Source organism: Scophthalmus maximus, chromosome 5 (genome assembly GCF_022379125.1).
Source record: "Scophthalmus maximus strain ysfricsl-2021 chromosome 5, ASM2237912v1, whole genome shotgun sequence".
Taxonomy (NCBI): domain Eukaryota; kingdom Metazoa; phylum Chordata; class Actinopteri; order Pleuronectiformes; family Scophthalmidae; genus Scophthalmus; species Scophthalmus maximus.
The window spans coordinates 25,605,313-25,620,880 of record NC_061519.1 but is presented as its reverse complement, the minus strand read 5'-3'; the positions used below and the strand labels follow the sequence as shown (position 1 = coordinate 25,620,880).

Genomic DNA, 15,568 nt, shown 5'->3' with positions numbered 1-15,568 from the left:
GAGAAAGGAGCGTTTTAATACGGGTTCGATCCATAAGTTAGTTAAAACAATACGTCTCGCTCAGGATTGGGGCAATTTTTTAGTTTAACGTTTGCAGCTGATATTGATTCTGTTTTGCGAGCTCTTCCCAGGCCTCCTTTGTCTTCACTAAATCCTTCTTCTTCTTATAGATTTTTCTCTGATGCTTTACCAGCAGCAGACTTTCTCTGTGTTTACATCTCGGGCCATCTTCTTTTCCTTTGGTAAATGGTAAATGGACTGTATGTCTAGTTTCATCGACCAGTCAAAGCTCCCTACAGTACAAGTCACACACACACACACACACACACACACACACACACACACACACACACACACACATTCACACTGCGCTGCTTGCCCAAGGACACTGGGGGGAAGTGGGGATTGAACCACTGACCTTCTGGTTAGTGGTTGAGGAGACTCAGCCACAGCTGGATGGATATGTAACTTTTTCCTTTTTTATTTAGTTGTAGGTTACTTGTCAATTTTATTATAATTGCAACTGCATTTTACACAATTTAAATGGACTAAAAATGAAAATATTCTTTTGCAAAAAATATATATATTTTTGTCTTAATCAAAGAAAAATCTAAACTGAAACAAAAGTGGGTCATATTCTTGTATCTAGTTGATTATTTCTGTATGAATATACATGTGTAAAATCACTCGATCACTTAAGAGCTGCTCTTAAAGCGTGTATTTTAAAACCACCTGGTATATTTTTACGTATTATTTCATACGATAAGATTAGACGCTTTATCGTATGACGAAATTTTGATACATGCTGCTCACGTTGAATTGAATTGACCGCTTGTGCGGCAGGTGGACAAAAACCCACGAGTACCAACGGCACATTGTCTGTTGAAACTAGATAAAAAAATGCAACGATCTGTCTCAGTCAAATCCTAATAAATGAGTAAAATGAAAGTTTACCACTTCATCTGCATTTGGTCAAAGGTTATAACTACTGAGTCGTGAAATAAATGTCTTTTTATTATTCGCATTTAGCAAAATGACTTTTTTTTGCTCCTCAGTTGATTCTGTAGAGCATCATTAGACGTTATTCTCTTTATTAATACACTGACCTTTTTGTTTGTTACCTTTCGCCATGCACATGCACACATTAATAGACACCACACACACACACACACACACACACACACACACACACACACACACACACACTCCACTGAACAAAATAAAAGACAAAAACAAACATTTTCTTTTAATTAGGCTCTTTAATTAGCACTAGCACTCTCAGATACTGAGAGGTTGGAGTACGACTTCGCCACTAATGACCTGTAAACTGACATGGATTGGCATCATAGCCACCACCAAATCTCCTTTTCTACCTCACACACACTCACACACTGAGCGAGGGAGGTCACCCCGTCCTAATTGGATTCCGGAACGAGATGCCGAACGTGACTTTGCAGTTAGAAATGGAAAAAAATCTCAGGGAATAATCGCAGCTTGCCAGTTACGTCCAATTTAAACCGTCTCCCCGTGATAAATTCTAACCCCTCTTAATTGACGACACCGAATCTCATCAGATGAATTTTAATGGGTTTTAAGAGAAATGTCTGACATGGAGGAGAAGGAATTTGATTAATTTTTCTCCTCTCTCTTATGAGCGAGTGCCTAATGAGAATAGCTTTCAATCACTGATTCATGTCGGACGAGATGAGAAGTGTTGGGACTCAGTGGCTCTTTTGCCAGTTTTTTCTCGTCAGGCCCACGAACTCAAAGGGAAAGTGATTAGTCTTATTAGATGGAGCGCTTCTATTGAAATTCCCCCAAAATGGACTGATGTTAGTTTCTTCTCTTTGTCAAACTCCCCCCCCCCCCAAAAAAACCCTATGCAGATGAGAAAATGCTGATTAAAGCAACAAATTGCCGTTGGAACATGTGAGGCTTTGAAAAGTTAGTTTGCTAAATGCAATAATTATTATGGGAGGGAAGTCAAACTCAGAAGCTTTATAAATGCCGTCTTTCATCTTTAAATTATAACTAATTCAGTAAAAAAAAAAAAAAAAAGTTTCTGCAATCGTAGGACCATATTTAAAGGTTGTTCATAAAAACTTAAGATAGTAAGACACACTCGCTCTCATCGGCTGAAAAGTTATATATATATATATATATAATATAATTAAGAAAATAAACGTAATTTATTTATTTTTGTGTAACATAAACATGAATGCAAATTTTTTCGGCATTGTTTATTCCGTACGATAAAAGATTTCATATCTGTAAACATTAGCGCAGATACCGCGTTATTATTGGCCAACAGATATGTCTGTGTAATACAGACTTCCTGTTGGAGTCCGAGCCGAGATAACCCTCGGGAGTAATGACATCACTATGACATCATTGGTGTAGACGACAGTAGACGACTGTTGTCCCAGCCTCAGGAGGAAGGAGGCTGCGAACCGTGACGAGGAAACTGACCCGCAAGCCAATCAGAAACAAGTACTATCCATCCGCTATCAACCTGAAACCGTGTAATGTTCAGACTAGTACGCTGTGTAGATAGAATCAGCACATGGTGTGTGTGTGGGTTTTTTGGGACATTGTACTCATCACTGTAGTTCAGCTGCCCCCAAAGCCTCCTGGGGGGTGGAGTTGTGTAAAGTGGTGTTGAGACCTGAACTCCATCTCCCAGACCTGCAGCTGCCTCCCACAGCTCAGAGCAGCTCAGGTCCCACGCTCCGGGTGACCCAATAACAACAGTCAGCCAAATGCATGAGTGTACTGTAAACACACACACACACACACACACACACACACACACACACACACACACACACACACACACACACACACACACACAGACACACACACACACACACACACACACACACACACACACACACACACACACACACCCACAAACACACACACACACACACACACTTCCTGATTCTCAACAAACACTTGAGCCGTTGGCTCGGTCGCAATATTTCCCAACACAAACATGTCCGCAAGTTTTTATGCGCACAAAATACCGACACATCACTTGTCACACACACACACACACACACACACACACACACACACTCATAGATTTCCACACACACACACACACACACGCACACAAACACACACACACGCACACAGACACACACACTGCCCTGCAAACTCATCAGTTTCATTAAACAGAGGAACACACACACACACACACACACACAGATGGACACAGTTAATCTAGTCATGCACTTACTCTCACAATACACACATTCAAGTAACTGTTGACTCAGACACACGCACACACTCGTCTCTTTGGATGGATCACAGTATTTCCTGTTTAAACACAAGCACACACACACACACACATGCCACCATCCAAAGAAAATGGTCCTGGAAGAGAACATGGGAACGTGACACTTGGCGTCGTTGTCCGATGGGAAGATGCTCCAAACTTCCCAACAAACCGGTTTACACTCTCTCTCTCTCTCTCTCTCTCTCGTGTGTGTGTCCACTTGCCTGTGTGATTTCTGAGTGGAAGTTGCACCCTGTGTGTGTCTTCTTATTGCTCCTCCACCGGAGTCATTGTTTTGGACGTCCGCCCACGTCCCACGCACTGCGACGAGTGAAGAGTTTTAATGGAAGGCCTCCAACAGGCCTCTTCCTCACGTTGTTGTTCCCACACACACACACACACACACACACACACACACACACACACACACACACACACACACTGACGGCAGAGTCGGGGAAAAAACGCAGCCGCCCGATTAGACTCTCAGTGAGAGATGTGATTAATTCACAACGGGATCGTAATGGAATCTCAGTGATGAACTGCCTTTATTAGCCCACATTGTTTGAGGAACAAAATATGTCTGAGCATATTCACATCGATCATCCCTGAACACAATATTAAATCTTGTCCTGTGTCTTATCTGCTGCAGCAGTGTGGCACTTTCCTTCAAACAAATTCAAAAAGCATACACTGATAAAAAAAGTTGAGCCCCCGGGGGTAAGACAGAGTTTCACAATGCCTAAAATTCTGCCTTAACGCCCTCGCTGTCGCCCTCCCTGTGATTCTCAGATATGCCCCTCCACGTGCGGCGCAGCAGCGACCCCGCCCTGCTCACCATCAACGGGCCCTTCGGCGGCGGCGAGGTCCGGGTCCAGACGGAAGAGCCGCCGTCCAGGAAGAACCCGACCCGCTGGTCCACCACCGCCGGCTTCCTGAAAGTCCGCCACTCGTCGGGCACCAACAGCCTCGAGAGGAAGGTACGGAGGCTGGGCAGTCCAACACTTAACATAGCGATCATTTTTCAGCATCTCTTCATTGACGTCCAGTAAATGTCACAATTCATTTTACCAGCAGGAGGCTTGCGAAGGCCCTCTTGTACTTTTAAATAATTTTTTTGCTAATACTTCATACTTTTTCCCACCGATAAGAAAACAAGTCATTAAGTATATTCAAAAATTTGGCAACGGCCTCGTGTACCAGGAAATGTTACGCGTATCGCAAGTGTCATTTATCGAACACGTTTCCGTCTGCGCAGGGCAAAGGTACGGACACGTATCGCAGTCTGCCGCGGGACGCGGGCACGTGGGCCAATCAGAGAGAGTTTCAGAGGGAGACGGCCCGGTCGTCGCTCAGTGCCAATCATCCCATGGTGGACCGCTGGCTGGAGAGACAGGAACAGGTAAGGACCTTCATAACCTTATCAAATGACCTTATTACAGTGACACAGTTAGCGCTGGATTCAAAATGATACATGAACACACAAAAAGGTTTGTTCCGGATTCAAATCTTCAATTTCTGGTACATTTTGTTGTTCGGCGATTCTTTATGTCACATCGAAAATGTGTTCAACCACAATAGACTTTGATAGTTACAACAAGCTTCTGTCTACGCTCAACGTTTTGTCTTCGTCAATCATACAAAATACTGTACAATATTCCTGCAATACATTGAACCTGGTCCACCTGGTATTTATACATTATGTCATAGATCAAAAGCAATAAACAGCATCTGAAGATTTAGAAAATGTTTTTTAAATGTGTGTAAAATGTGTTAAAGGATGACGAGACAATGTCCAGGGTAACAAGCGAAAGAAAAAAGAGGTAGAATTACACATTTCCTCGACGTCGCGGTGTAGATGGAACCAGTGAACGCTTTCCCGTCCTTTCTGTCATAACGATGACATTGTTAGAAAACACTTTGTCCTCCCCGTGAAGCGGACACCTGATACCTTCAACTGATTTACAGCCAGACTCGCTCTCACTCGACCCATTAGCCCTAAGCCCCCGTCTCAGAGCGACCCAGATCCAGTGCTGAGCCCGACCCAGTTCCATCGCTCCCCCCCCGGCCCACCATCAATCCCCAGTGACACACCAGTCATGGCAGGAGAAATAACACGATGTTGATGTATTAAATAACATTAGGTACATGTGGTCCTACTTAACTCGATACCTCGACAGAGGCTCTCTCTTCCCCCCACTATGTTAGAATTATGATCATAAAAATATCATAACACATCCAGACCCACGTTTGATTCGGTGTTTGGTTGCCGCACATGTATGGATCAGGAAAGTGAGCCGAGGTTGAATAAACACAAAGTGCGTTGGGGGGCAGTCAGTCGTCTAATTGGCTGTCGGTGGTGTTTGTCTTACATATCCGTTGCCGTGGTGAGACCTCCGTGTTGCTCCCAGGGTTTAATAAGAGGGAGGGATTAACTGGAGTAGTGTAATATTGCGATAAAGACAAAACACATGTAAGTTGAGAAAAGGGTTTTCTCATGCTGACGAGTGAAATATAGAAATGGAGAAAGAAAAACATATGGCTTTTTTTCTTTAACGCTCAAACAAGCAGAACTCGCCTGTGGCGTTACTGTACATTGCAACTGCTGTTTTGTAGCAGTGGAGACGAGGAAGTGATTTCCTGGAAAAGAAATGAACAGTTTCATCCGGATGAAACTTCTTGAAAGACAAACACAAACCAGTTGCATCATGGGGCATCGTGTTGTCGTGATGTGAAATGGTTGATGAGTCTGCACTTGGTCTTTGAAGAGCTGACTCGTAAACGCGCTGGTTTAAACACATTTTCGATCCATCATCCTTTGGCACTTTGGTCCGTAGAGACACTGCCGCCTGTCATTTTCTGCTGTTATTCGAGTTCTTCAGTTAACATGGAGGAAACGTTTACAACGCGCTCTCACCGACGGTCACGGTGGAGAAGTCGTCTGCATCTGTCTTTCAACAGGGCTCCAGAGTGGAGGGGGTTAAGTGGCGGAGGTCACTGCAGGATGGTGTATTCAGTATTAATGACCCGCTGAAGGCCGTATGCCCTCTACAACACACACACACACACACACACACACACACACACACACACACACACACACACACACACACACACACACACACACACACACGTAGCCCGAAGATCTTATCATTCTGCTGACAGCCCTCGCGACGACTTGAACAGCTACATCGGCCTTGTAGAGTCTGCGTGTGCGTGTGCGTGTGTGTGTGTGTGTGTGTGTGTGTGTGTTGTACATGTTGCGGCACAGTAACAATCCATGGTTACATTATCATACAGTGTGTAATGTCAACTTTATTCTTATCAGTCTCACACACACACACACACACACACACACACGTATTGAATCTGTTTGCTTGCTGTCACTGTTCTATGTCGCAATCGTTTTCAGCTTCCTGCTTGTTCCAAGAAGGATGTTGTTGCAACAACTCTGCTGCGTGAAGAGAAAAGCCTGGTTTTGTTCCAGGCTTGATGATAATAAAGTAATCAAATGAAAAACAAACAAACTTGAGGTCCATGACGAATAAGACCTTTGTTAGAACCAAAAGTCGTATCAGTATACATTGTAGATTATAGCCGTTATTGTATAAATCTGTTTTGGACGGATTCCATAAACTCATGTTTATCTTATTCCGTTGTAGTTGTTGTAGTTGTTGTTATGGCCAAATGACCTTGGCTTTATACTTCCAGCGCTGTTTTTGTGATTTGAAGTTTCATATTCATGAGCACAATCCATTTCCAGGGAAATAAAAAGAAGTAAAAGCACATTAAAAGTGTAGGAGTGTAAATACTTCAAAAGACATCAGCTCATTGGTTTTGTTTAACCATCATCAGTAGGAGGAAGAGTTTAGGGATCAACAGCTAACACACAGTGTGTGTGTGTGTGTGTGTGTGTGTGTGTGTGTGTGTGTGTGCGTGTGCGCTGATTGCCCGTCCTCATCATTTAGGCCTAAGCAGTTACAGTAAGTGGCAGCAGCAGGTCGCCGACTGTTTTTTTTAAAAAAAAGAATGCAAAATGGCATCAAATGTCTAGCTGGATGAAAATGTCGGGGCAGTAATGATCGGTGCGTGAGGGAAGAGGTTCGTGTGTCATGTTTTGATTTGATGATCTCGAGCCGACGCCCACAGTCTGTGCACACGCAGCTGTTTGTGCATCATTGAAGTTTCGTGGGAACTCCGGGTATTAAAACATCCACTGCCATTATTAGGCGTTAAATTGATACGGAGAGTCTTTGTTTAACGTTGAGCTGTGGCGAGACGAAACTTTATCCGTTTGTCCCCAGTTGTCTTTACATCTGTTTGTATTTCTATAGTTTTTTTCTCCGCCTAGGAAGTTATGTTTTCACCGCTGGGCAAAGGGGCAGATCCAGGCCTACATATATATATTTGTATCACTTGAACACTCTTTAACATTATGAGAGACATTTTTTTTTTAAATGTTCACATATTTCCAAGGGAATAATTCATGGATCCTGATGAAAGAAATCTGACATATTCAGGGTGATGACATGATCTATGAGTGTGTGCAATTAGTGGATTTAAATGTGGTGTAATAAGCGGACTGGCGGAGATATACGCCAATCCGCCAATTCATGTTTTCATTTGATATTTTCTTTAACATTTTACTTGGATGTTTTCTTGCTATTCTATCATCAGATACGATCAGAGTCAGCAGGATGTTAAAAAGGACATGATAGTTAATACAGTACACCATATACAGCAGCAGGCCAACAAATAGCATGAGCTAAACCTAAGCTCAATGCTGCAGTACTATTTGTATATCTATAGTTATTTTTATGTATCTTCGTATCGTATCTTCGTATTGTATCATATCGTATCTTCGTATCGTATGTTATCGTATCGTATCTCCGTATTGTATCATATCGTATCTTCGTATCGTATGTTATCGTATCGTATCTCCGTATTGTATCATATCGTATCTTCGCATCGTATCTTCGTATCATATGGTATCTTCATATCGTATCTTCGTATCATATCGTATGTTCATATCCTATCTTCGTATCATATGGTATCTTCATATCGTATCTTCGTATCATATCGTATGTTCATATGCTATCTTCGTATCATATGGTATCTTCATGTCGTATCTTCGTATCATATCGTATGTTCATATCCTATCTTCGTATCGTATCTTCGTATCGTATCTTCGTATCATATCATATCTTCGTATTGTATCGTATCGTTTCGTATCTCCGTATTGTATCATATCGTATCTTCGCATCGTATCTTCGTATCATATGGTATCTTCATATCGTATCTTCGTATCATATCGTATCTTCATATCGTATCTTCGTATCGTATCTTCGTATCAAATCGTATGTTCATATCCTATCTTCGTATCGTATCTTCGTATCATATCATATGTTCATATCCTATCTTCGTATCGTATCTTCGTATCATATCGTATGTTCATATCCTATCTTCGTATCGTATCTTCGTATCATATCATATGTTCATATCCTATCTTCGTATCGTATCTTCGTATCATATCGTATGTTCATATCCTATCTTCGTATCGTATCTTCGTATCATATCGTATGTTCATATCCTATCTTCGTATCGTATGTTATCGTATCGTATATTTGTATCGTATATTTGTATCGTATATTCGTATCATATTAACAAGTGGGACTTAAATAACAAATAACATTTTCAGTTTGTTCTGTTGAAAGGAGCTGATTTTGGAGCCTTCCATGCATCTTTAATAGCCACAAAGCTTCTGTGTACTTTCTGAACTCCCTCCAACAGTTCAATCACGCCACCAAACGGAACACTCTGCGATGAGACAATTAGTTCTCCTGCAGTGTATTAAACCTCCGTTAAGAATATAAAACCCGAATGGTATTGGACTGAAGAATAGCACAGGGCGGCGAGAATAGAACAAACGCAGTGACTCAATTAGAAAAGGAGCAGCTTGGAATGACGAATTAAGCGAAAGCAATTTCCTCAAGTTGGTTTCATCTCGTCTCCGCGGAGTGAATGAGACGGGATGGAGGAGAACGAAACGCAGCTCGGAGCTTCATCTAGATGGAGGTGGCCTGGAGAATCTGGCTTCTCGCATAACAACATGTTCACACGGCCAAATTGAACCAAAACTCTCAGCCCCAGTTTTAGGGGGGTGGTTGCCGTGGCAACAGTGAGCTGTCAGTCGAGTGGGTATTATTGAGGACTGTTTGAATGAATGTGCTGAAGAGTGTGTGTGTGTGTGTGTGTGTGTGTGTGTGTGTGTGTGTGTGTGTGTGTGTGTGTGTGTGTGTGTGTGTGTGTGTGTGTGTGTGTGTGTGTGTGTGTGTGTGTGTGTGTGTGTGTGTGTGTGTGTGTGTGTGTGTGTGTGTGTCATATGTATATGTCATAAACATTACACTTTGTCTTTGTCTTTTGTGGAAAACACCAATTCGGTCCAAAGAGGAGTCCAGTCCGATGCAAATACCATACAAGGAGGTCATGGATATGCTAATTAGCGTGTGACATCATCTAGTGACACTTGGCGACAGGCGTTACCGTAGCTACGTTCCAACGAAATGAGTTATTTTCATGTCGGCTCCACAAACAAGTTCACTTCCAGTCAAACTGGGTCAAAACATGGGATTTCATGGGGCAGTTAATTATGACTCCGTGTACTGGAAGTCAGACTTTGTCACGCCGTTAACAGCCAGTGTGTAGTTCATCGTGTTGTGATGTGTGTGACACTCGGTGTGTGTGTTTGTGTCGCTGTTGTGTGTCCTCAGCCACTCGACTGCTGAGGGACCAGGTTATCTTTCATGGTGGGGTGGAGGCTTCACACAACTCGCTAGGGAGGTTGTTACGCAGACGTATGAAGGCGGATCTGCACACACACACCCTCACACACACACACACACACTCTCACACACACACACGCACACACTCACGCACACGCTGGGACATGCATGAGTGTATTTACACACACACAAAAAAAACACAGACACATGCGAGCTGGTTTGATAAAACATATCGACGTCAAATGAACAACATGCGCATGTACACACACTCAGACACACCGCAGGAGTTCATCAACCCACACACACACGCTCATCATGCACACACTACATTTCAGTGTACTTAAACCAGTGTGTTTGCTTACACACACACACACACACACAATAAGACCACAATTACACCTTATAAAAAAATCTTATAACAATGTACACACACACACCCACACATACTTCTCTGCTTCAGAACTAACAAGCCTCTGTTCAGTGCGTGCGTGCGTGCGTGCGTCGAGTCCCTCAGGTGCACGGTGAAGCTTTAACGGGATAAATCATGCAAACCTGAGCCGCACACTCATAAATCACCTCAGACCGAGTCGGCGAGTCCGAGTGTGTGTTCATACGTGCATGCATAATGTACCTGTGTGTGTGTGTGTGTGTGTGTGTGTGTGTGTGTGTGTGTGTGTGTGTGTGTGTGTGTGTGTGTGTGTGTGTGTGTGTGTGTGTGTGTGTGTGTGTGTGTGTGTGTGTGTGTGTGTGTGTGTGTGTGTGTGTGTGTGTGTGTGTGTGTGTGTGTGTGTGTGTGAGAACGTGTGTGTGTGTGAGAACGTGTGTGTGTGTGTGTGTGTGTGAGAACGTGTGTGTTTTTAGTTTTACTAAGACAGATGAAAGTGAACCATCACCACCAGGATCATTGGAAGATGAACACATGACCAGTAGGTGCTGCTGTGGAGCTTTAGGTGTGTGTGTGTGTGTCCCTACACTGCATGTGAGCGAAGTGTGAATGAGTGTACAGATAAACCATACGTGTGTTTGTGTTTGCAGATGTGTGAACAGTGTTAATCTGCAGTGAACCTTTAGTCTCACTCCTTCTATTCAAGTTTCCATCTGTATCATATTTTTCTTTGAACCTTATGATCCCATCTCTCAGTCTGTGACCTTTATATTACACTTTTTTTTTTTTTTTTTACATCTCATACAAACTATATTATTACTTCAAACTTCTTCAACTACAAAGAGGTTTGTACTCCATTACTCCATTTTAAAAACCCTTCATTTCACTTTTCCTCCCAGCGTCTCTCTCTCCATCTATCGATCCTCCTGCTCTTCACAGCACCTCCTCGCATCATCTCCTTTATTTCTATTCTCCTCGTCTCTGCCTGTCGCTCTCCCTCCTCCATCGCTCTCTATCTCTCTTTCTCTCTCTCTCTTCGCAGCCTTTTGATCTCTTGCTTTTAATATGACAGAGAGCTTGTTGGGAGCCCAGATCCCCTCCAGCTGGGAGGGGACCGGCTAGAGAGATGGAGGGGGAGATGAAAGACGGCTCTCAGGCTCTTGAGGGTTTGCACTGTCCCCCGAGGGGGTTCAACCTGCCGCCTCACACTCGCACGTATTGGCTCTTCATCACCTGCTACCGCAAACTAATTATACCCTAAAAATAGGCCTGATGGGGGGTTGGCCGCAGATGCCGGCTCTTCCTCAAATGAAATCCACCTGTTGAGATACAGGAGAGGATAAACACACACACACACACACACACACACACACACAGTGCGCTCAGTGGCGCTCAAATCAAAGATACCCATCTCCATTTTGTAAACCCGCCGCGCTCCAAAGGTTTTATCATTAGCAGCCGAGACAACAGGCGCGAGATAGAGACGTCGGCGGATGAAAGGAGGAGAGCGTGGGGAGAAGAGAGAGCTCCGCGGAGGAGGTCTATGAAACGATCAAAGACGGACGACGTCGTCGGCTGTTATCAGAGGAGGATCAGGGGGGATGTGACAGACGAGAGAGACGGATGGAGCTGATTGTTGAGACCCGGTGTGCGCTGACAACAGAATCCTGCCCCCTTGAGGAGAGTCGGGGGACATCGTAGTCGGCTGGATTCACAAGAACAGCCTCTGACCTTTACCTATTCGTTAAGAGCCTGTCCGTAGAACCCGTTAGAGCCGAGCTCCTGGTGCAGTGGCTTTTCTTTCCAGCCAACCTTAAAGGTGCAGTAAGTGATTCTAAAGCAATACACGTTTTGCAAATATTTCCTTGCGGTCCGCCAGCTGTCGGTTCTGTGTGTTCGCCACAAAAAAACAAACAAACTGTGTTTCCGGCCCACCCCTGGCTCTGTAAATCAAGAAAAAAGAAAACAAATGGTGCGGACCGCACCGCACCACACAACACTGCGAGTGCACTCTGTAAACATCACACGTCGACCAATCAGATACATCCTGGCTGGTGGTGCCGCACCTCAGCTGGTTAGCGAGCTGGTCTCCCATATCGTGGGGTCGCGACCCGGCCCGAGGCGTGAAAAGCAAAACAACAGCAAAAAGAGATCTCCAGAATCGCTGACTGCCCCTTTAACTAACCAGTCAACGTGGATTCGGACACTTCATGGACAAACCATTCAAACGGAACATGAAGAGACGTATGGAGCTTCTGCGTCGAGTTTTACTCTCAGTTCACTTGTTCAGTCTTTGGCTCGTGTGAATCTCCCGAGTCACTGTTTTAGGCTGCTGGAGGTTTTCTCCAGCAGGAAGTGGTGAGAGAGTGACTGTGAGTTTTTGTGTTTTTCCCTCCCAGACTTGTTCACAGACGGACACACTCTTGGTCTCAGCAGCAGCATAATGGCCTTCACCCTGACAACTCCACCTCAGACTGCGTGTGTGGGACCGTTATCCACAGCTTCCTTCCCTCTCAGACGGGTTATTTGGGTTAGACTTAGTTATTTTCGCTCCGTCTGGACAAAACGGCGCAATCGTGCATCACGAGCAGCGCGACCGAGCTGCCCACCACCCTGGTCCTTTGTGTGCGTTGGCGCTCATCACGAGGTCAACAGCTACAAATGTGGGAGAGTCTGCAAACCTCATCAGGTTCAACATCAGAACACACGGTGACGGTTTTAAATCTTTAAGTCGAGAACGATCTAGAATCGCACCGTGAGGATTTTTTTTTTTGTCTTCGTACCTGCTCCTCGTCTGTTTGGTTGCTGACGAGCTGAAGTCTCACACACACACACACACACACACACACACACACACACACACACACACAAACACTGTCCCCCTCGCCCACAACACACTCAGCTCCTCTCTGTCAGTGGGTGGCTGTATGTACAAACATCAATATTTCATGATTCTAAAAACCTCAGAGATCCAGAAAAAGTTACAGCTCCTGAACCCCTTCTCCTTCTTTCCAACATGTTCAACAAACTCGGCTGTCAAAATTTGAGGCCACACATTGTTTCTTTTGGGACTACTGTGTGGTTCTCCTCGTGTGTTGTAAAACGCATCGTGCACTGCACATTTGAAAAGAAATTGCTTCCCGTCCCTTTAAACAAACACGTTTGCATCTTTTATTCATCGCTCTGAAAATTCAAAATCCAAAGTATGAAGCGTCGGAGCGTCCTCTAATCCCCTCGGGTTTCAAGTCGGGACTTTTTCAAAGTAACCGTTTGTCCTTTGAACGAGCTCCGTCGGTTCCTCTGTGTAATGTGACTCGTCTCGCTACCTGCCGCTCTCTCATTCTCTTTGAGTCTGTTCCTGTTTGAGTTTCCTTTATTTTTCTTTCATCCCCACGGCATAAACTGCGATATAGGGATCAGTGTGTCCGACTGTCCGCCCTTACGCAATGATTTCATTTCTGGAGCAGAACCTGAAAAACAAGAAACCGCAGCAAAAGGCCGCTTTGTCTTAATCGCGCCGCAGCAATCGCAGTTGAGTGAAGTGGTAATTTAAGGAGCGCCGGAAGTCTGGTTTTGTTTCACAGTGTTTACAGGTTCAAAACTTAATCTGACTGAACAAGACAAAGGCTATAAGTTATTAATACGGTATTAACCTGATGACAATGCAAAACAAATACACTTTCGCTAGGTGGAACATCATAGATCCGAGGTGGATTAAAGACCTCATTATCGTAGGTATCACAAAAATGACCCTGTACATATTCTTAAAGCTACAGTGTGTAGTATTCAGAAGAACTTATTCACAGAAATTGAACATATTGAGCATAACTATGTGTTCATATATGTATAATCCACTGTGAATGAGTTAAATATAGTGACATGAGGTGGACCCGACCTCCGTGTGAGTCTCCATGTCGCTTTGTCGTTGTGAATACGGTTGTTGAACTAAACGTGCAGAATACGTCGCGTTCACGTTGAATTTCTAGACGCTGACGCAGAAACCGGAAAAGGAATCAGCGGTGTGCCGCCATAAAGTGTCCCCAGTCGGGTCCTCAGTTGGTTGCAGTTTGCAACTTTACCACCAGATGCTGCCAGAAAATTACACACTGGAGCTTTAAATATGCTACTGATTATTTATCGTTATTTACTGTTGACTGACTATTTATATATATATATGTATTTCACCGAAATTTATATCAACATGCATCAATGCTAAATATATATATAGACAAAAAAAGGACAAAAATACAAAATTATATATATTTGTGTATTTTTTTGCGTTGTCTGTAGCTGTACAATGACAATCATTTAGATATCTAAATATCTAAATGCTTTGAACAATTTCCACAAATATAATCGTACAAAATTCATTCAATACTTGGAGACGTGCAATACATACATTTGAAGGTGTCGCTTTATTTTGTCTTTTTCTTTCTTTTTTCCGGCCCTGAATTTCTAAACACAGAACACAACGAAGCAATAAATAACCAAACGAACAAACCGAAGGACACACCAACACACATCATCCTCGCGTCCGCGTGGAAAAGCGCGATCAGCAGCCAGGAGTCTGATTACGTCCCCGTCGGCTCGATGAATCCTGGAGTTATTGACGACGCCCGCCGCCCGTCCGCATCCCATTATCAAAGTGTCTTCACGGGAGACTAATTGAATTAGCGCGGCGGATCTGTAATTGAAAGCCTTTGCTCTTAAAGACGCATCGTGGTCTCGGGCGTCGACATCCGTCAAACGCGTCTCCGCCGGGATCAAATCCGACTGCGTTGCCTCCAAGAGAAAACAAAACGTCCCCTTCATATAAAACCTGCTAGATGTGAACAAATCTTTTGTTTTATTTTTCAATTGTGAGTTTAATCAGTGCGGAGCCGCTTTCATCCGACCTCAGTGACCGACCTGATGAATAAAGACATCGCCGGTCACGTGCAGCGATGTTTGATCATTACCTTCACTCCAGTGCGGTGATTGTTTTTCGTGGGATTGTGGAGATGGGGCCACCTGGAGCCGTGTGTGTGTGTGTGTGTGTGTGTGTGTGTGTGTGTGTGTGTGTGTGTGTGTGTGTGTGTGTGTGTGTGTGTGTGTGTGTGTGTGTGTGTGTGTGTGTGTGTG

General features: G+C 43.9%; 1 protein-coding gene across 11 annotated transcripts in view; it reads left to right on the top strand.

Moving 5' to 3' along the window:
* The window catches only part of LOC118310358 (partitioning defective 3 homolog), a 204,818-nt gene that overhangs the window by 72,803 nt on the left and 116,447 nt on the right, over nt 1-15,568 (top strand). For all 11 annotated transcript variants that reach the window (XM_035633238.2, XM_035633235.2, XM_035633234.2 and 8 more), the window contains exons 4-5: nt 4,073-4,260; nt 4,539-4,682. In XM_035633238.2, coding sequence (XP_035489131.2) covers nt 4,073-4,260; nt 4,539-4,682 — 332 coding nt within the window. The remainder of the gene's footprint in view (nt 1-4,072; nt 4,261-4,538; nt 4,683-15,568) is intronic.